Source organism: Ctenocephalides felis, unplaced genomic scaffold, assembly GCF_003426905.1.
Source record: "Ctenocephalides felis isolate EL2017-DRISC unplaced genomic scaffold, ASM342690v1 CF-g0.4_SCAFFOLD_03573, whole genome shotgun sequence".
Lineage (NCBI taxonomy): Eukaryota > Metazoa > Arthropoda > Insecta > Siphonaptera > Pulicidae > Ctenocephalides > Ctenocephalides felis.
Genome location: NW_020539727.1, coordinates 8,928,129 through 8,950,853, shown reverse-complemented (window position 1 = coordinate 8,950,853; position 22,725 = coordinate 8,928,129). Strand labels below are relative to the sequence as shown.

At 27.5% G+C, this 22,725-nt stretch overlaps 3 protein-coding genes across 3 annotated transcripts in view; 2 read left to right on the top strand and 1 right to left on the bottom strand.

The window, feature by feature from the left end:
• Positions 1-3,334: 3,334 nt before the first annotated feature.
• LOC113389213 (delta(3,5)-Delta(2,4)-dienoyl-CoA isomerase, mitochondrial-like) lies at positions 3,335-7,915 on the top strand. Its single transcript, XM_026626273.1, has 8 exons — positions 3,335-3,487; positions 3,867-4,008; positions 4,079-4,167; positions 5,437-5,644; positions 6,789-6,876; positions 6,946-7,058; positions 7,499-7,625; positions 7,725-7,915. Exons 1-8 carry the CDS (start codon positions 3,430-3,432, stop codon positions 7,821-7,823), a joined length of 924 nt encoding a protein of 307 aa, XP_026482058.1. The 5' UTR covers positions 3,335-3,429; the 3' UTR covers positions 7,824-7,915.
• A 921-nt stretch (positions 7,916-8,836) lies between these two features.
• Positions 8,837-19,324, bottom strand: LOC113389194 (glycerol kinase-like). The gene is made up of 12 exons (XM_026626253.1): positions 19,221-19,324; positions 19,029-19,157; positions 17,414-17,543; positions 16,848-17,065; positions 15,701-15,913; positions 15,243-15,345; positions 13,309-13,416; positions 13,088-13,244; positions 11,794-11,999; positions 10,672-10,806; positions 9,240-9,326; positions 8,837-8,944 (listed from the first exon to the last, which is right to left on the bottom strand). Exons 1-12 carry the CDS (start codon positions 19,287-19,289, stop codon positions 8,847-8,849), a joined length of 1,653 nt encoding a protein of 550 aa, XP_026482038.1. The 5' UTR covers positions 19,290-19,324; the 3' UTR covers positions 8,837-8,846.
• A 487-nt stretch (positions 19,325-19,811) lies between these two features.
• LOC113389193 (thyroid receptor-interacting protein 11-like) overlaps positions 19,812-22,725 on the top strand; it is a 75,457-nt gene continuing 72,543 nt past the window's right edge. Inside the window, exon 1 of the mRNA XM_026626251.1 lies at positions 19,812-20,082. Within this exon, the coding sequence (XP_026482036.1) occupies positions 19,912-20,082 (171 nt within the window). The 5' untranslated portion in view covers positions 19,812-19,911. The remainder of the gene's footprint in view (positions 20,083-22,725) is intronic.

Here is a 22,725-nt window from a genome sequence, read left to right as displayed (position 1 = left end):
CCCCGTCTATGGGGTAAAAAAGACCAAGTGACAAATTTTTAAAAAACAGAAAAAAACACATTTTTACAGTGATGAATTAGCTGGAAGTTGGACTAAAACATAGTCAGATGCTTTTTATTTGATGTGTCCTATTGGTTGTTATGTTTTTTGTTAAGTTTTCACAATATAATTGCTCAAAGTTAAATTGGACCCGCCTAACCTTATATATGTGTATTTTTTTAAAAATAATCTGCGTCTTTGACGTGAGTCAAATTTTGACCTTTCCTCGACGTTTTCTCGTCTGAACCGATGTTAAAATTTAAAAACTATAAAATGAAACTGGATAAGCGCTTGCGTTGATTAGTTTTTTGAGAAAATTGGTCGATCCGTTTCTTTACTATTGGCAGAAAAGTGCAAAAATTATCGTCCATGTTTTTGTCAAAAATTCTTAGCCGTTTTTGCTTAAACTATTCGATTGATATCATTTGGAAATAAATGGTTTCTGGCGAAGATCGGTCAAGTCGTTTCTTTTTCATAATAGGTTGTCATTTTTTTGCGATTTAAGTGAAACTTTACATGGCGATAGAGTTTCTGCTCTAAATGAACGTACTAAACTAGGCCTGCGACAAGTGGTTTACTTATGATAATTAAAGTTTTGGATTATTTTCCATCAATGTGTATTATGCAAACCATTTTTCAAAAATCACTACTATATTTGAAAAAAATTGCAATAGTTTCTCACTTCAAAATGGTTTACAGCGATGGACAAAACGTGGACAAAAAAATGCGGACATACAAAATACACACACACACATATCAATTTTTTCTGAGGTATGCCAAAGTATTCAGGTATCTTCAAAACGTCGAGAAATGCAAAAAAAATTCATTCAAATCTAAAATGATTTTTTGCATTTCTCGACGTTTTGAAGATATCTGAACTCTTTGGCATACCTCAGAAAAAATAGATGTGCGTGTGTGTGTGTTTTGTATGTCCGCATTTTTTGTCCACGTTTTAGGGCGCACATATCAACCGATTTGAATGGTTCAAAAAACAATCGATTCCTATTAATAGGGAGATGAGCTGATTAGTTTTTGCCAAACGCATGTCCAGCAGTTACGGAGATAAAGAGCAAAGAGTGCAGAAAATAGAAATAGAGTTTTTGAGAGAACGGAGCATCCGATTTGAATGACATAAAAAAACATCCAATTTGTAATGATTGGGAGAAGATATGATTAGTTTTTGGCAAAGGCAGGTCCATCCATTTCGAAGATACAGAGACAAATGTGCAAAAAATGGTAGTTTTTGAGAGAACTGAGCGACCGATTTGAATGATTCAAAGAACTTTCTGCTTGTTTTGACAAAATAATTGCTTTTGCAAAAAATTGTTTCAATTTTTTTTTCAAAATTTATTTTTTTTGTATATCGAAAATAATTCAGATTTTAATTTTAATTCTGACTTAAGTTTAAAACTTATATACTTTAAATAAATAGTTTTAACTTTGCAATTCAGTTTATATAATTTTTATAAATATTGGACATTGTTACAGTATTTTTAACAATCTATTTGAAAACATTTAATATTCCTCGAACATTTCGTTACGGTACGGGAAGTTTCAGCAATTTGTCTTAAGGCACGATGCCATACACCACTATTTTATATGTTGATTATGTCGTCTATTAATAGGATTACTGAAAGTTTATGCATAAGAGCCACTCACAATCAGTTTATTTTTTTGATTTTTGAATGAATTTTTTTTCCTAAACTGTAATAAAACATATATTCGCAATACGATTAGAAAATCCTTAAATTTTAGGGTTTTTGATTCCGCCATTCGTCTACAATCAGTTAAATATTTGAGTTGTAAAATATGTTTGGTAACAAAATACATAAATAAGATCATTATGAAGTAATTTTGTTGTTGAATTAGTGTTTTATCTAAGTCCTAAAACAGGCTCAGGGGGGGGTCATGACCCCCGTGACCCCCCCCCCCTGGATCCGCCACTGGTATGTGCATGTATACCAAAATTTGACCATTTATCAAAGTTTCATCAAACTCTTCTGTACCGATGTTGAAAATGCAAATAAGATACTTGTAGAAAATTATTGGCAAAAATCTTGAACAGATTTTGTAAATTCAAAAACTGTGATTTTGTTAAAGTTCGGTCGAGCCCTTTCTTTGTTAATAATTGTTGAATTTCTGACTTTTTTAACGTAGCATGAAAATTAAGTTTTTGGTCTAAAGTTTAGACTCCAAAGGAACATCCTAAAATATATATAGGCCTACAAAAAGTGGTTTAATTCAAAATAAGAACTAGTGGTGCGTATGGCATTATGCCGTAAAGCAAATTGCTGGAGTTTTCCGTATGATAATGAGGTATTTAACAATAAAATTTAATTTAAAAAAATATTTTTTGGAAAATCAAAAAAAAACACTTAAAAAAATATTTTTTTCTCCAAAAGCTCCAAATTGTTTCGTCAATACAAGCAGTAAGTTTGTTGAATCATTTAAGTCGGATACCTAGTTCTCTCAAAAACTGCTATTTTTGCATATTTAGCTCTGTAACTCCAAAACGACTTGACCTGCTTTTGCAAAAATCTAATCACCACTTCTTCCCATCATTACGAATTGAATATTTTTTGGATCATTCAAATCGGATGCTCCGTTTCTTTAAAAATTTTGATTTCGATTTTCTGCACCTTTTGTTCCGTATATCCAAAACGGCTAGACCTGTCTTTGCAAAAAACTAATCAGCACATCTCCCTATCAATAGAAATTGAATGTTTTTTGGATCATTTAAATCGGTTGATCCGTGCGCCCGAAACGTGGACGAAAAATTGCGGACATACAAAATACACTATTACACCCATTTTTTCTAAGGTATGCCAAAATGTTCAGAAACCTTCAAAACGTGAAGATATGCAAAAATTTTCATTTTCGATAAATAAAGTTAAAAAAGTGGATATAAAAAAAAATTAACGTAGTAAGAAATCTTAATATTGTAAAATTTTGGATATATTGTATAGCTAATAAAATATTTAACAACATTCTTGATTCACCTAATAGTTGTATTATTTATTAAACTAATTGGTTATATAAAAAATAATTTGTATATAAAATATTACATAATATATATAGTCAGTGTAAAATGTAATAAATATATAATCAGTATAATAAATAATATTTATAAAAAAATATACTACAAAAATAATAAATTGTATAAATAAAAGGTATAAGAAATTGGGTAAACTTTCGACCAGCCGTCACACGAACGCCATTTGTAAATACAATATAACCTGCTTGCACAGGTCAAAGTTCATTTTATGTTTATAGCTAAAAATAACCTTTGTTTAAGAGTTTAGACTTTAGTCTGCTCTGAGAACACCAGTTTTTTTATTGTTAATCATTTAATTAATTGTTATACAGTGTTATATTGATTTATTTATCATTATGTCTGCAGGGATACTTTCTAAAGCCAGGCAATTAGTCTCAGTTTCTAGTGCCAAAAGTTAGTATACTTTCTCTTAAATATGTATATATATACATGTTTATTTATAATTTATTTACATTCATTAGTTTTGTTGTAGTGCAAATAATAGTACAAGTATAATAATGTACACATCATCATTAGTGCATATAATATTGCTAATCAATAACATCAAATATAATATTATTAAAAAATAACATCAAAGAAAAAATGTTTGAAGAATATTTATTTACCCATACAAAACATATAATTTTACATCATCATCTATTGATATGAACAGCAACATACAAAACATTAATAATAAAAATAATGTATACATATGTTATGTACACGCTCTGACTTTGCCTCGGATTTGTCAACAATGAGACTTTCTTAAACAAATTACATAATTTTATTACAGATTTAGTGCCATCAGTGTTTATCAGTTCTAGTAAAATGTCCACATTTGAAACTTTAGCAGTTACGACTCCAAAACCTTTTGTTTATCATGTTGAACTCAACAGAGCAGATCGATTGAATGCATTCAATCGCACCATGTGGTCGTAAGTATGATAATAAAAACATTAATATCATATTTGAAATGATATCTTGAATAGTTTAAATTTATTTTAGAGAAATTAATAAATGCTTTGATGAACTAGACTTGAACCCCGATTGCAGAGTTGTTATTTTATCCGGAGCTGGAAAACATTTTACTGCAGGTACTATAATATTTCTTAAACATTATATATATATATATATATATATATATATATATATATATGAATGGAGCTCGGTGTTATGTTAGCCAAGCTAAAACACTAAAACGGCTGTCGATTTGGCAGTCTTGAAATATTTGTACTTATCCAGAGGTTGTGGGAAAGGTGAGAAATTATTTCAAAATATAATATAAATTCGGGACACTATTTTACATTTCTGCAAATAACTCCAAGAATTTAGTTTAGTGCACTCTTTTTTTGTTAGCTTAACAGAAACAAGATTAAATTTACTAAAATTGAATATAAGCAGGACACTCTTTTATTTATTAGCTTAGCAGAAACTAGATAAATTTGACTAAAATTCCATATAAACAATCTTATACACTTTGATACAAAAATTTGGAATAGTTTGAAACACGCCCTAATGAATTTTGCATAATTACAATATAGGGTTTGACTTTTTTACATTTATACAAATAACTCAAGAATTTGGTTCAGTGCACTCTTTTTTTGTTAGCTTAGCAGAAACTAGATAAAATTTACTAAAATTTTCTATAAACAGTCTCATACACTTTGATACAAAAATTTTAAATAATTTGAACACGCCCTAATGAATTTTGCATATTTACAATATATGGGTTCGAGACACTTTTTTACATTTATACAAATAACTCAAGAAACAGTTTTATACACTTTGATAAAAAAATTTGGAACAGTTTGAACTCATCCTATTTTGCATATTTACAATGTATGGGTTTGAGACACTTTTTTACATTTTTGCTTTTTTCAGTTAGCTTAGCAGGAACTAGATAAAATGTACTAAGACTCCATATGAACAGTTTAGGATAGTCTTACACGATTTTTTTTTATTGGATCATGACTTGGATTGGATTATAACATGTTTTCTATAGAAAGTGGATAAAACTTCCAGTTCGAACAAAATATGGACAAATGAATATTGTTAATATAAATTATATAATATTGAACAAGTAGAGTTTGTGGTTTCATTGTTATTATATTACCTTATTGTCTATAGCATTCAAACAACACATTCTTACACACTTGGAATAAAGTATTAATTTTTTTGATTCTCTAGAAACTTTTTAGAGAAATACCTTACTTAGTAAAACAATGTTTGCCGGGTCAGCTAGTATACATATGCACACATATATATATATATATATATATATATATATATATATATATTTATTTATTTATTAAGTACTTAAAAGTATAAATAGATCTTTTATCTTTTATTTTTTATTTTTCTAGGAATTGATCTCCAAGACATGATGAAGCTCGGAGGAGAGCTTGCAGAATTTGAAGATGTTGCCAGAAAAGCTAAATTTATGTTGAATATGATAAAAAATTGTCAGAACTCAATTTCATCCTTAGAAAACTGTTCGAAACCTGTCCTGGCTGCAGTTCATTCGGCCTGTGTTGGTGCTGGTGTCGATTTAATTACTGCTGCTGATTTGAGGTAAAGTAGAAATTAAGCATTTTATATATAGGAGTAAGTTGAATTTTGCCTTAGGGCAAGTTCCATAAACTTTTTGATATATGCAAACATTATAATACAAAGCTATCTATGAACTCTCAATACTCTAATTTTCTTATATAGTTTCTTTAATTTATAATTATATTTGTACCCTTTAAAATGTAGTTATATTGAATTATTGCCTTGGGCGTTGAATAAGTAAATAAATAAATAAATAATAAATATATAATACAAATAAAGTATGATTTGATTTGATATATTGTACAAGAATTGAATTTTATCAAAAATGATTTAAAAAAAGTGTTTTATTAACTAATTAAAATAAAAATAAAGTGTTTTCTTAGTGCACTAATAATGAGAATTAATCATTGAGATTTCTAATTAATATCTTTCAATAGATTTGTAATATTATTAATTATATTCATATCTTTCATAAATGTTGAATAAAAAATAAAACTAGTGGTGTATGGCATCGTGTCTGAAGGCAAATTGCTGGAACTTCCCGTATGGTAACAAAATGTTCGAGGAATATTAAATGTTTTCAAATAGATTATTATAAATACTGTAACATTGGTCTAATATTTATTTATAAGAATTATATAAAGTGAATTACAAAGTTAAAACTATTTATCTAAAGTATATAAGTGAGCATTAGAACTTTAGCCAGAATTAAAATTAAAATCTGAATTATTTTCAATCTACAAATTTTTTTTTTTTTTTTTTAAATTGAAATTAATTTTATTTAAGTGAATAAAAGGAACCTTTATGTGTATTTTCTAACTAAGTGAGCCGTTAATTATTTCAAACTTTAATGAATGTTTATAATTAAACCACTTTTTAAGACTATATCATATTTTAGTAAATTTATTTAAAACATGAACTTTATATCAGGCAAAGTTTTATTAAAATAATTTAAATTTGCTTTATTCAACAATTAATAATATTGGGTATTTACAATTTTAGCTTTTATAAACTGTTCATAAGTATATCAACATAAAAACTATACTTTTCAATATCGCTTAGTTTTTATCAATAAGGAATTGAATGATAAATCACAAGTTAATATCATAAATCATATTTTTTTTATAAAATTGATATAAAAATATATATTATGTGTATAAAAAAGGTACTGCACACAAGATGCTTGGTTCCAAGTTAAAGAAGTCGAGATAGGAATGGCTGCAGATGTTGGTACTTTACAAAGGTTACCTAAGGTATTTCTAATTATTTATTATTATAACAAGTTGTCATAATCATTCTTAAATACTATTTATTTATTTTAGGTCATTGGTAATAATAATCTGGTTCGTGAACTGTGTTTTACAGGTAGAAAGTTCCAAAGTAAGGAAGCTTTTGAATGTGGACTTATTGGAAAAGTTCTTGAAAATAAAGAGAGGTATGTTAAGTGATTTTATAATGTCTAGTAAAATCCGGTTAAGTCTATTTTTCGAGAAACATATTAATGCAGTGGTTTCCAACCGTGCTCCCCTGCTCTAATAAAAAAAAATGTGCTCCCTTAATTTTTTTTATTAACAATTTAATTTTATAAATACTCAACCGAAATTATCAGATGCATAAAAACTAATTACTTTTTGTTTATTTTTTAATACGATTTGCAAAATTTTGGCTTACTTTTGAAAATACAGGTAACCCCCGCATAATGCGGTACTTGTATAACAGGGACCCGCTCTAACAAATTATATTTTTATATTTTGTAAATGATTTCGTTTGCTATATTTTATGTAGTATCATATGTGATATGTGTATCATTTTACCCTTATTCTTTATATTTATAGTTGTATTTGTCATAATATTTATTACATTATTTTATTTCAGCCTTTTATCACATTGTTTAAATCTCGCTGAAGAAATTGCATCTAAAAGTCCAGTGGCAGTACAAATGACAAAGAAAAGTATTATTTATTCCATGGATCATACTAATCAAGAAGGATTAGATCATATTGTAAGTAAAAATTTAAAAATATAAATATAAATACAAATGTATATATATATATATATATATATATATATATATGAATGTAATAAATTTATTTTATTCCAGGCTGCTTACAATCAAACATTGTTACAAAGCGAAGATTTTATAAACGCTTGCATGGCTCAGGCGATGAAGGGTGAAAAGCCAGTATTTTCTAAGTTGTAGAATGGAGAGGAAAAGTTAGGTCAGACTGAAATTTTTATATTATTGATAAATGTTATTATGATATATTTTTATTACTAATAAATGAATTAGATAAAAGTAATTTGGGCATAAATAATCAATTCTTACAGCCTTAAGGGATTTTGGTGCTAATTAAGTATTTTAAGTTGATTTTTTTCGTGACCCACATAAATACCATGTATTTCCCATGAAAAAACGAATCTTGGTCGCCCATAAAATGCTTCCATTACGCCCTCATTATAAAATTATGTATAATTTGTTTAAATATAAAGTTAGACGTGTAAATCAGATGGAAAACATGTTTCTTAATGTAATAAACCATCAAAAACAGTTTTCTCATGAATTTTCCATAATTTGTAAAACAAATATTGTCTGGTTCATCTAAAAACAAGATTTGAATATTATGCCACGATTTTTTACCCTACGGTTCATTTCTACTGGGGATCATTATCTATCAGTCCGATTCTATTTATTGTAACAGGATATGAAGCCTTTTGGAAAGCAATAAATATTCAGTTTATGGACGTGTTGAGATAATATTTTGACATATATTCATCTAAAGATATATCTGTTTATGAGATTAAGGAATTTAGAAATAAATTTGTTCCGAGAAATTTAAACTTGGATGTAATATGTATCAACTAGCGCTTATGTAAAAATACCGGTATTTTTAAGGTAAATACCGGTATTAATACTGCCAAAAATTTGGGCGGTATACTGGTATTGCATTCCTTTGATGTGATCAATTACGAATTTTATTATATTAATCCCTTATTTAATGAAATTTCAATTAAAAACTAAAATGTTTATTCCACATATATACATAAGAAACATTGGCATCTCCTCAGTTAAAAATTAGTTAAAATGCTACTTAAAAATTAGTGTGATGACTCGGTAAAATATCACAAAAAAAACCTCATGCAACTTTGGCATAACATATGGCTGATAATACAAATGAACACTCAAGGCATAAAATACTAGATCAATTAAAATTAAAATTAAAATCTATGACTGGCTTTTCAGACTAGCTAAAGTCAATATGATAAATGTTGATAAAATGAATAAACTAGCTGGTATTGAAGCCTTCATTTTTTGCTTACGATCTGGAACAATAAATCATGATTAAAAGACATTTGACACAACATGATAGAATAACATTACAATCGATTGATAACGTTGCAACACTTCACAAAGCTATCAATCTGTGAATGATCAATGATTTTTATGAAATGAATGTTTATGGATTGTTAGAAATGAACATTGATATACTGGTCCCAATTAATTTTATTCGAAAAATAGATATATAAATTTATTAACAGTATATAAAATATATGGAATGTATAATATTATCAATCGATTGTACTGAATTTGGCACTCATTGTATAAAGAAACACGAACCCCATTTTATTTTCTTTTTTTCTTCTGGTTCCCAACCTAAACTTCTCTGCACAGCCATTTTCCACCGGGAATATCTCATATCGCGATCTGAAAAAATTCAATAAACTAGTAATAATAACTATGATTACTAAATAATTTACTAGTAATATATAAATTCCGTACATTATATGAAACTAACACTTGTTAAAGAGTATTTGATAATAAAATTAAAAATATTGGAGCAATTCTCCTGTAACAGAGCTCATAAAATAGCGTTGTCATGACAACGCTCTCTTATGCTTGTTCTTGGTATTGAAAATTATGAAAAGTCTATATTGTGTTTTAAAGTATTAACGTGGTCCGCAAGCATAGTTTTAAATTGTCCGGGATTTTTTTAATTGTTTTAATGTTGTTGTAAACGTTTAATAATTTAAGAAGTTCTGGCTTCTTTCTACTATGTAAATTAAATTACAATCTAGACCAGTGATTCCCAACCTTTTTTGGGCCCCGCCCCACCGTTTATAAAAACGTTATGCCCCCCCATACAATCTTTTTTCTCCCAGAAAAAATGTGAATAACTTTTAAGATGAAATCGCTATTAAATTGTTATTAAACATCATAAGTAAAATTTCGGAATAAGCCAACATACGGAAATTTCAAACTAATTTTATTACTGTTTTTTTCGAAATTTATTTAATGCAATACTTAAGCTAAAACAAAGATTTTATATTAGGTTCTAATCTGAGCTTTTTCTTTTTTTCAATAAATTATAGCAAATTTTTGTACATATGATTACAATTGGACATTTGGTTTCAGTTTCTTCATAAAGCCATTTCTTAACTAATCTACTTGACACTTTCTTAACTCAGAACGGAATTATATCTTAATTTTATATATTTTTTGTTAAATCTTTTTAATTATCAGATTGGCAACTAAGTAAGTGCGCATATTTTTCTAGAAATTGATAGTTATCGTTGGCAACTAAGTAAGTGCGCGTTTTAGTTAGAAAATTAAAAAGACAATTTTTGCATGGAATTAAATAACTTTGTTATGTATACCATTTTGATCGATGGCCTTTTGTTATTTTTCAAGAAGCATCATTATCCCAAGTTTATAAAACTTCTAGTTTTTATTAGCAAAAACTGAATTAGACACAATTTGACACCATCATGATTTTTTTTTTAAATTCAAGTATATATTTTACATATATACAAGCAAGGGAGAATGTTATATAACAGAATTCTAGATGGTGCAGTTATCTTAAGATTATTCCTTGCTTGTTTATATGCAAAATACGCCCGATCGCACGGCAAATAAATAGACATTTTCATAATCTTCAATACCAAGAACCAGCATAAGAGAGCGTTGCCATGACAACGCTAATTTATGAGGTCTGTCACGGCAGAATTGCCCCATATGCATTGATTAATTGTTGTCTATTCCTCAAACTTACGATCATCAGTGATATTTGGATAAAATATATCATGAGGAACAGCATTGCTCTGCATCTCCCAAACATTGATGCCAGCTGCCATTCCTGCAGCCATCGCACAACCCAAAGCTGTTGTTTCGCACATCAATGGTCTAACTGCACAAATCAGAAAACAAAAAATTAATATATTAATTCCCCGTAGGGCAAGTTATAGTAAACGTAATAAAATGGAAAATGAAAATTTTTGAATATTTTTACGTTTTAAAGGTTTCTGAATATTTTGGCATGCCTTAGAAAAAATGTATGTATGTGTGTGGGTGTGTGTATTTGCGTGTGTGTACGCGGGTACAATTTTTCGTCCACTATTTTAGGCATATGGATCAACCGATTTGAATAATTTAAAAAAACATTCGATTTGTATTGATAAGGAGACGTGCTGATTAGTTTTTGGCAAAGGCAGGTCCAGTCGTTTCGAAGATACGGGGCAAAAACTGCCAAAAACGGTAATTCAATTTTTGAGAGAACGGAGAACCCGATTTGATTTATTCAAAAAACATTTTACTTGGAAAAGGAAAAAAAAATGATATTTAGCGGTGAAAAATGATCATTAGATAGGTATATGCTCATTAAATTATCAGATATTTGATGAAATTTTTAAAAATGAGATTTTACTAATTTTGTTGGGTTCGGTAACAAGATTGTTAAATTGTTAAAATAAATTTACTTATACGGTTCAAGCAGATTTCAAAATTTTCAGAATTTTTTTCAAAATTTTATAAAATACACAAAACTCCAAATATGAATTTTAAATTTACAATTCAGTTTGAAAATGTATATATTTCAAATGCGTTATTCTAATCGTAGGAAATATATCCTCAAATAGATTAATTTGGCACCTCTTGCTAATGCAAACTTTCTCAAGTGTTTTGAGCAATAAGATCATCACTGTATATTTTATGAACAATAAAATATAAAGTAAGTACGATTATCTATTTAAAAATATTTAAAAGAATTGTTAATAATCATTGATCAATATTTATTGATTACTGTTTTTTTCCTTGAATATTTAATTCTGGTATGAAAAGTTCCAACAATTTGCCTTAAAGGCACGATGCCATGCACCACTAGTTTTATGTTCCTTACCAACTGGTTTTCCACAAAGATCGGCTTGCGTCTGCATAAGTAGATCATTATTAGTCATGCCCCCATCGACCAAAAGTTTGCTCAAAGGAAGCGAGCAATCCAAACTCATTGCATGCAAAATATCATGAATTTGGAAACAGACAGATTCCAAGGCAGCTCTGATTATATGACCAGGTTTAGTGTTTTCAGTCAAACCACAAATGACACTGAAATAATAAAACTTCAGTTTATGTAAGAGGAGATTTTAAAAAAAGAGTGCGCGTAAGGTTCACACGCGATTGAAGTAAAACTTATTTGCTACTGTACAAGATGGCATTTAATTAAAAATAAATACATCATATAACAATTTCGAATAATGTATATTAGTAATATGGTAACACTCGTGTTGCACATATTTATTAGTGTCAACCATTATACACATTTATATAAATGATAAACTATAAATTGTATATTTGTAATAACATTAAAAATATGTATTATATTTGAAAACAATAGTGTAATTAAAGTCATACTTCAAATATGACATGATCGGTTTGTCATTGTAATTAGCAATTAGGACTTGGACCTTCATTAGAGAAATGAAGTAATTGCTGATTAATTAATTCTATAATATTTGTTCACACAGTGAATAATGTTAAACGATGCCTAAACAAATATTGTTTTCGCAACTTCACTCATCATGTAATAATTGTGTTTAAAGAACTTCATGTAATTAAAATTAACATACATTCATTGACTGATGGTATTTTTTTTTACTTTTTCGCTGGCGATATAATCTCATTCTTTGAACAGTTGTAATATCTGTTTTGTCGAAAAAATATTTTCCATTTCAATAACTTCAAAGATTTATAGAAACTACGAATAATATAGAAATTATTTCTAATCAATAAACTTTAATTTAATTTGTTTAATTTGTCTTATTATTTTCAAGGAACAGGGTAAAATATTCTTCTGATTCAGGCATTTTTCATTATATCAATATTTGCACTACGATGCAATCTTAAAATGCTTATTATTTATCTATGCCGATTTCCTTGTTAATATCGGTACGCATACAACGTTGATGCCGGTACATATACAACGACAGATCTATATTCACCTAGGCGACGACTAATCACAATCGACCCGTATAGAAATATATCATCGAGAGCGAATGACGAATCATTGGCACTCAACTCTTATCTTATCTTATCTGCCGTAACGCACTTCCGTTGCATTTGTACGGATTCACACCCTAGTCGCGCCTAAAAAAGTTTTTCTTCAATAAATATTGAAATGATTAGTTGTCTCATACCTTCTTGCATCCTTCCTCCAGTAAGGTGCATACAGGCCAGAAAAAGCAGGAACAAAATAAACATCACCACAATTATCAACACTGTTGGCAAGTTCTTCAGATTCTTTGGCATCTGATATCACCTCTAAGTTGTCTCTCAGCCATTGTATTGCAGCTCCTAAATTAACAAGTAACAATATTAAATATTGAAGAACAAATCTCTAAAATAGTTCTATTACAACCTGCTACAGCTACAGATCCTTCCAAGGCATATGTGGTAGGAGCGTTTGGTCCTAATTTGTAACCAACTGTACTTAAAAGGCCGTGGGTGGACTGGATTATTGCTGAACCTGTGATAAATTCAATTATAGGTAAATGTAAGTAACTAATGTATATCGATATATATATATATATATATATATATATATATATATATATATTAGGGTGGTCCTTAAAAAGGTCATTTTCGAATTTCCTTGCTCCCAGGGGCTCAAATGGTTCCAAATAGATAAAAAATAATTCTCTGAAAGTTTTAGCTCTTAATATTAACGTTTAGATAGAGCGCAATTCAATCAAAGTTTGTATGGAAAGAGCATGGAAACAATTTTGAAAATTAAAAAAAAATGTTTTAGGTGTAACTTAGCGATAAATGAATGAGTTTTATTCATTCAATTGTTCACTAAATTACATCTAAAAAACATTTTTAAAATTTTTGAAAATTTTTTCATGCTATTTCCATACAAAACTTTGATTGAATTGCGCTCTATCTAAACGTTAATATTAAGAGCTAAAACTTTCAGAGAATTATTTTTTATCTATTTGGAACCATTTGAGCCCCTGGGAGCAAGGAAATTCGAAAATGACCTTTTTAAGGACCACCCTAATATATATATATATATATATATATATATATATATATATATTAATTCTTCTGTAATGATATGTAAATATACTCCTCCTAAACGATTATTCGGATTTTGATAAATCTTTCTGAAGTTTGTTAAGGGAATTTTTCAGGATATATGTGATTATAAAAATAAAGTAATATTGTAGAAATAAATGGAAATAATTGCAAAAAACGACATTGAAAATATTTGAGACATTGTTTGGCATTGAACAAATGAAAACTGTCGTCTACCAAAAATTTCAATTTACTTATGAGCCTAGACAACATTAGAATATGTTTAATAAATTCATGATTATGAATGAATAAAATGAAATGTCTTCATTATTATTTAGAAAGAGCAGCTGAGATGTGCTGAGGGGGCGTCTAGACAAGATTCAGATATGAAATTTTGAATATAGTTTTTTTTCAATATAATTCAAGAAATATATAATTTCTTTGCATGTTTTACTAATTTTAATACAATATTTTTAAAATACGTTAAATATTTCACTTTAAAACGATAAATGGGAAAGTAAAGATGAATACATACATTTTTGGATATCTTACAATACAACAATAAAAAATTAAATTAAAATAATCCAACATCAGTGTTGAGTTATGGTTATGTTTAATAATGAAAGGCTAATTTTTTTTTGCTCTCTATAATTTGCTCAATAGAATAAATCGTATAAAATGATCAAAATAAATAAGTAAAATGTTTCAAAAGTCGAATATTAATTAATGATAATAATTTTAATAAACTGTTAAAACAGGTAAAATAATAGGGGAGGGAGGCGCGTAAGAGCCCATGAGTGTCCCTGGTAATAATTTATATTAAATTATTACCAAGAAAAATATAATTTAGATATTATAATTACTAAAAACTAGTTAAAATATGATACGAGATTATAAAAATTATAGGAAATATTAGTAGAATTATTTTGAGTGAAAAAATCCAAGGTAATATTGTATTTGTACAACCGGATACTATATATTAATTTGCTCTGAGTTCTTAATATCGTTTAAAAGACTTCAATTTCCAATATAGTGTGGGAATTGAGACTTATCATTTCATTTGAAGCAATTCTACATTTAACATTTCTCATATTGATGTATATGCATTTTGGTATAAAGAGTAATTTAAAAAACAATAATAATTATTTTTAGGTAAACGATAAATATTAGTATTGAATATTAAAATATTGTAGACGTGGTCACAGGACAACGTCTGTCGGGTCATCTAGTATATATATATATATATATATATATATATCAAATATTTTATATTACCTGTATTATATAATAAAAAGCATCCCGTGCCATATGTGCATTTAGCCTGTCCTTGCTGTGTACAATTTTGACCCAAAAGAGCCGACTGTTGGTCACCTAAACACTAAATTAAAGCCTTTGATAGAAAAAAATGTTATAAAAAATTGGTGCACCATAAATATGATAGAAAGAAAGATCATTTAAAAGAAGTGTAATAAAAAAACAATCATGACAAGAATTGGAAAATCGGTTGAAATCCGTGTTCGCAAAATCGTCGACGGAAATTTGTTTCCGCACACACACACACATTTTTTCTAAGGTATGCCAAAATATTCATAAATTATTGAAACGTAAAAATATATAAAAAATTTCACTTTTGATTTTTATGTGATTACTATAACTTACTCTACGGGAAGTTAATCATTTCAAAATATAAGCAAGCCCAAATAGTATTATGAAAATATTTTAAATATACTTACTCCAGATATGGGTAGATTTCTCAAAGCTCCTTCAGCCAAGTAGCCATATATTTCGGAACTGCTCTTGATTTCAGGAAGTATGCTCATCGGTATATCAAAAAATTTGCAAAGAGCAGGATCCCATTCCAAAGTGCTTAAATTCATAAGCATTGTACGAGATGCATTTGAAACATCTGTCATATGTATACCACCGTTTACACCACCAGTTAAATTCTAAAAATATCAAAAGAAAATTTTAGAAACTAGTTGGTATTGGTATTTTGCCTTGACGCAAGTTACATAAACTTCTCGATATGTGTAAATAATCGACTTATTCGATAAAAAATAAATTAATTTATGAGTGATTAAAAGTATTTCAAGTGGATTGTAATAATTTACACATAATTGAAAACAAACCAACACGTTAACTTGGAGTATTTTCTAAAAACAAATGTTTATAAATCAATAATTTTTATAATTGAACCAGTTTCCGTAGGACTTTAATGGTTTAGTATGATCATTAAGACCAAGTACTCTATCGTTATACCAAGTAAATCGTCTAATTTTAATTTTAACAAACGTCAAAACAACTACTTATTTTCTCAAACTTTGATAAATTTTTAAAATTAAACTACTTGTAAGGCCGTAATATTTCAGTAAGTTCTACAAACCATGATATATATATCGCAAAAAAAAGTTCCATAAAAATCGGCTTACATTTTTTTTTCACAGTTAATTACGAGAAAGCGGCTCGGTAGATTTTCACCTAAAACTGATCAGTATCGTTCCCAACTAATATCGTTCGAACAGTTTTTGATTTTTTTAAATCGATTCGGTAGTATGAGCATAAATGAGGACGAAAAGTTTAACACTTTTTACCAAATTTCAAAGAAACGGCTCGGCAGATTGTCGCACAAAAGTGAAAAACGATAATCCTCATCAATGGTTTTTAAATTTCTAAAATCGGTTCAGGCGTTTTTGGAAAAACGTAGATTTACGGCAAAAAATCACACACTTTTTCCAAATTAAGTCTCATTCGATTCAGAATGGCTTGAAACGCCGAGAAAATATAAAATTAGCGAATCGGATTTTTTGATGAAAATATAAACTTCTCTTTCGGGAAGTTAATAAATGCATTGCATGTTATAATATAGTCTATTATTTTTACCCATATTAGCCAGCTATCAACAGTGCCAAATAAACAACGACCAGCATCAATTGCAGTTTTCACTTCTGGCACATTATCTATGAGCCAACGCAATTTGACTGCACTGAAATATGTACTTATTGGCAGTCCACAAATGTGTTTCAAATGATCCTTGCTCTTGTTACGTATCTTTTGCAGGAGGAGGTCAACTGTCTCGGTGGTTCTGATATCCAACCAAACTGTAAAGAAAAATATTTTATAAAACTTACTAGTGGGGTGCATGGCATCGTGCTTTAAGGCAAATTGCTGAAACTTCCCGTATCGTAATTGAAAATCTTGGTACGAAACAAATTACACAAAGTGTGTACACATTATTAAAATCTCTATAAAATATCTGATAATTTGATGTACATTTGTCCAATAAACATTTTCGACCGCCAAATGGCATTTTTTTAACTTATTTTCATTGAGTCCATAACCGCCGGACCTGCCTTCCCAAAAAATTAATCAGTTCTTCATCTTGTCAATACAAGTAAAATGTTTTTTGAATTATTAAAAGAAGTTCATAACATTTTATTGTTTCTTACCTATGGCATTGTACAATGGTTGCCCAGTGAATTTATCCCACACAATTGTGGTTTCTCTTTGATTTGTTAAACCAGTGGTTATGATATCGGTGGGGTCAATGTCCAGTTTTTTCAAATTTTCAACACTCTCCTAAAATAAAAATATTAAAGTGAAAAGTAGTGTATCAAAATTGTGCAATCTTGAAGTAACACTGATAGTCCAGTCATTACAGTAAGTTCACCTCGGAGTTTGAGATACCCAGCTGTAAGTCTAGTAAATACATGTATATTGACATTTAAAAGTTGTCTCAAAACCTACATATGGTACAGTGTACGTACCAATTAAATAATTTCAAAGCAAGCTAAATGTTTTTAAATTGTTATTAACATTCGTAATGTAATTACTAATTTCATTATGACAAACTTTTTCATCAATTCAACTAAAATAAAAACTTAAATTCAATTATAAAAATAAGTAATAAGATTCGAATAACTTAGTTATTATTTATAAGTAAATAGTTAAGGTTATATCATTATCATTAAAATATCGTTAATATTAAAACGAATGGAAAAGCAACTATTGAGTTGTTTTTCCAACATGTCAATATAGTATACAAGGTCCCTTTACGGCTGATAATTGTAAATTCCCCAAATTTACTAAATGTCCTGAACAGTTGTCAATAAAATAGAGAATAAAAAAAATAAGTACAACTAAAATTATGTGATAGAAATATCTTCTTGTTTCATCAATATTTATTAGTTTTACTAAAAGTAGAGGATGAAACTATTATTTGTGCAGACTAAAAATGAAGCTTATGAATGTTTAAATTCATAAGTTAATTATTGATTTTACTAGCATTTTTTTATGAACTCCTTGCATGTTATCTAATTATATAACTACTAATGTTCGTGGTAGAATTTTTTGTTTGTTTTGTTATGAACAGTTTAGTTTAGTTTTTACTAAAAGTGCAGGAAAAAACTATTATTGTTGCACAAGATAAATTTTTTTCATTGGTTTATTAATTACTAAATAGATTAAAAATTATTTTCTCATTGGTCTTGGATATTATTCAATTATAAATAAAAATGTTCGAATATAATAACTGCATTTTATATATAATAAAAAGGTTCTAATTTTAATAGTTTATACTGTGATATATAAATATAACTTCTCTCGTGTTTTCTAATTATATAACTATAAATGTTTGTGATATTATTGTTGCACAAGATAAAATTTTTACATTGGAAAATAGATTAAAAATGATTTCCTCATTGATCTTGGATATTATTCAATTATAAATGAAAATGTTTGAATATAATAACCTTCAATTATAATAAAAAAGGTTCTAATTTAATAGTTTATACTGTGTGCACAAAATGGTAGGTCCAAAGGTCACGATAAAGTATTTTTTAGCAAACCTAGTAGATTAAAAATTATTTTCTCTTTGATCTTGGATATAATTCAATTATAAATAAAACTGTTGAATTTAATAACCTCAAATTATAACAAAAAAGTTCTTATTTAATACTTTATACTGTGTGTACAAAATGGTAGACTTTATCATGTCCAAAGGTCACGATAAAGTATTTTAGCAAAACTAGTAATTTTAAAGTAAATTTTCTCCATTATTTTTACCTCAATACATTGCAAAACAGAATGCAAAATTTCTTTAGGATCTTGCTCGACCCATCCTTCCTTAGGATAAATTTGTTTTATAGGAATCTGGTGATATGTTAGAACTTCAGCATTTTTTGCAGCAAACACCTACAAAATAGTAATAAACAATATAAAAAATTGTTAATATTTTATATATTTATTTGTACATACCAAAAATCTGGCACTTGATGTGCCCTCATCAATAGCACCTATCAATGGTCCAAATTTTCCATAACCCATAATTATAAAATGTAATATTAAACGTTATAAACAATTCATCAAATATAATAATAATAATAATAATAATAATAATAGTGTGTGGTTAGAATTTTAGTTTAATATTGATTTATTTTTAAACCATGATTTTATCAACTTTAAATTTGTAAATATTTGTTAAAAAAATAAAATTTGTACAAAAACGTGTTTATGTCAAATACATGTGATTTGACAGTTCGTAATTAAAATCAAATATGGCGGACAGGTTAGTAGGGGCGCCAGTAATCCCATAATAAATATAGTAATAAGTGCTCGAATATATGTTAAAATACAGCAATTTGTAGTATATGATTTAACGAACTAAATATAGTGCAAATTTTAATAAATTGTGCTATAAGAATTCGTCAAATGTTATTTTACATTTATGCAAACATTTTTAAGAAAACGACATCAAAACTATGTCTACTTCATCCTTATCAGCTCTCCCACTACCATGTTTGCCAACACATTTGTGACAGCTGACATTTACGAATCATCATATTAAAAATACAATTCGATTAACACAATTTAATTAAAATATACAAATAATTTTAACTCTAAATGTAATTAATGATTGTAAATAATATAGTTATAGTGTTTTTACAAAATGTCGTGGTTAAATAGTAGTCTTAGTAATATCAAAGGACAAATAACCAATTTTGCAAATGAAGTCCTTGCAGAAGGTGCTGAGGATGAACAAAAAACTAATCAGGAATTAGATAAAGCTAAAGAGAAACTTATTGAATTGGAAAATATTATAAGTCGACAAAATTTTGAGGTAAGTAATAGTTTATAAGTTTTGAAAAAGTGAGGTTAGGATTTTTGTGTGTTGCACAAATTTATTCAACTTTTGGTTAAAGATGACATGATATGACCTACTAAAATTTTACTTTACATGTCTACATCACATATTTCAATTTGTATTTATTATACATAGAATATTATTTTATTTTCATACTTAAATTTTAGTGAATTGTATGTGCATTAGTTTTTGCTAAATGTTGCAGCATTTCAAATTTTAAAATGTGTAAAAAGCCAGAGTATACCTTCTATCTATATTTTTCAAACAGCCTTACTTTTTGTTTTTATAGAAAATATTAGTCTAGTTTTGTTTTCGACTTCTGATTTGCATTTTGCAAAATGTTCTTCCATTAGGGCATTTACAATTTTTAAAACGTTAACAAATTTTTGAAAGATAGCAAAAAAACACATTTCTACAATGATGAAGTAGCTGGCAGTTTTACTGAACGTAGTCAGACAATTGTTCATTTGAAATGTGTTATTTGTTGTGATACAATTGGTTTAATTATTATAATATAATTAATATTTGCTCAAAGTCAAATAGGTTCTACGTGCCTCGCCCTGCTCTACATATATACTTTTTATTAAATTTACTTTAATTCATCAATGTTACTTGAAACTTTTCAAAAAGCAGGTTAAAGAAGAAACACTTAATTCATTTTCTATCTCTCCTCGCAGAAATTTATATTATATCTGTATACAAAGTCAGATAATGTACAAGAAATTTCCTCAAAATATCAGAAATTTTATAGCCCATGTTATAAGTATCATAGTACATATTTTTAAATACTACAAAAATCTTCATCACCTTAAATTTATTACATAATTTTGTTTTATTATGTATTCAGGTGTTTTATCATATTTGTCTTTGGTATATTATCATTAACGATTTATCTCAATGTGCATTTTTAGAGATCCAAGTTATTTTATTCTGTTTAGGACAAGATGTTTTTAACTTTCCGAAGAAGAAGTTTATGTTTTTGCCAGAAAATCCGATTTGCTAATATTGTGATAATGATTCTGAATCGTGTGACACAAATATTGGAAGAAGTATGTGAGCCTAAATTTGAATAATTGTAAAACAGTAGCACTGATTTCAAAAATTGATAATCCATTCCTAGGAAACTCTAGGAGGACTCGAGTTGTTTAGTTTTTAGTTACAATCGGTCCAGGTGTTTTTTTATAATTAGCAGATAAGTGCTAAATTTTTCATCAATGTTTTCACTCAAAATCCTGAACCAATTTTGAAAATTCTACGATTTTTTGAAAGATATCATATGAGAGTAATAGGTAAATATCAGCTGAGATGTTTTTTTATAATTAATTGCTTAAATGTATGTATGTATGTATTGAAGATTTTAATGAAGCTTTATACTGTGATAGAGTTTAGGGTGTAAACTATTTTTCTGAAATATTATAGGCCTACGAAAAGTGGTTTAATTATAAATATTTGTTAAAGTTTTGAATACTCGATTACACTCTTAGGACATGCACTGTATGGATGTATTGAGCGTGTGTGCATTTTTTTTATCAATAATATATAATATTTAATATTTTTGTTGCAATTATCTCACATGATTGGAAACTTTGTGACTAAACTGCAATAGTTTCTTACATTATTTCTCTACAGCAAGTAGAATTACTTATAAATCACTCATAATAATATATGAGATATATTATATATTATTAATAATCAATATTATTATTAATATTGACGCCTTATTGATTAAATTGATGAACTTGCCTCTTGCCAAAATGCTACTAGTTTAAATTTATTTAAAAAAATTAACACATTTTTTTTTGCAAAGAACTTAATTTTTAAACATATAGACAACTAATACAAAATATGGACCTGCCTTTTAACATTTTATTGTCTTCTAAGCAATCAAACAACTATTAATAATAATAATAAATTTTGGAAGCATTTTTTAAATTACTGCAGGCTTAAAATACATTGTTTTAATTATAGAAAAATTTGAAGTAATTCATAAAAAAATAACTAATATTTCTATTTCTTTTGGACTCTTATTTAATGAGAATATAAAATAGTTAAATATAATATAGTAACTAGTAATAATAATTATGAGATTTTTTTTAAATAAATATAGACCTAAAAAGCTACAATAATAAATAGAAAATTTTAAAGTAATTTATTAAAAATAAAATGAATTTTTCAAATTTTTTATTTTAAATTTATTTATTTTTAATACATATAGTTAAGTTATATTGGTGCTATAATAGTAATAAATTATTACTATTATTACTAATAATATTTATGAGCAGTCTTTTACAAAAACGTATTTAAAATAGCTTCAATATACAGAAAATTTTCAAGTAATTTATCAAATATAAAACGAATATTTCCATTTCTTTTAGACGCCTTTTTATTATTCAGAATATTTAATATACAGCATTTTAGATAAGAAATGCGACTACATTATTTTACATACGATATTTTATGTATGTATGTTACGATATTTTATGTATGTATGTTATACGATATTTTAAATATGTATATTACATATTTTATGTACATAAACGCACTCAAAAGTTGCCTCGTTGGCGAATTCTTTACATTTAAAATAATTTTCTGCATTTTAAACACGAAATATAAACTATT

Coding starts and splice junctions, on each gene's coding strand:
- LOC113389194 (XM_026626253.1), bottom strand. CDS start 19,289: ATGGGTTATGGAAAATTTGGACCATTGATAGGTGCTATTGATGAGGGC. Junction 15,914..16,847: donor TTGATAGCTGGCTAATATGG/GTAAAAATAATA, acceptor TGATATTTTTAG/AATTTAACTGGTGGTGTAAA. Junction 12,000..13,087: donor TGGAGGAAGGATGCAAGAAG/GTATGAGACAAC, acceptor TTATTATTTCAG/TGTCATTTGTGGTTTGACTG.
- LOC113389213 (XM_026626273.1), top strand. CDS start 3,430: ATGTCTGCAGGGATACTTTCTAAAGCCAGGCAATTAGTCTCAGTTTCT. Junction 4,009..4,078: donor TTCAATCGCACCATGTGGTC/GTAAGTATGATA, acceptor AATTTATTTTAG/AGAAATTAATAAATGCTTTG. Junction 7,626..7,724: donor AAGAAGGATTAGATCATATT/GTAAGTAAAAAT, acceptor ATTTTATTCCAG/GCTGCTTACAATCAAACATT.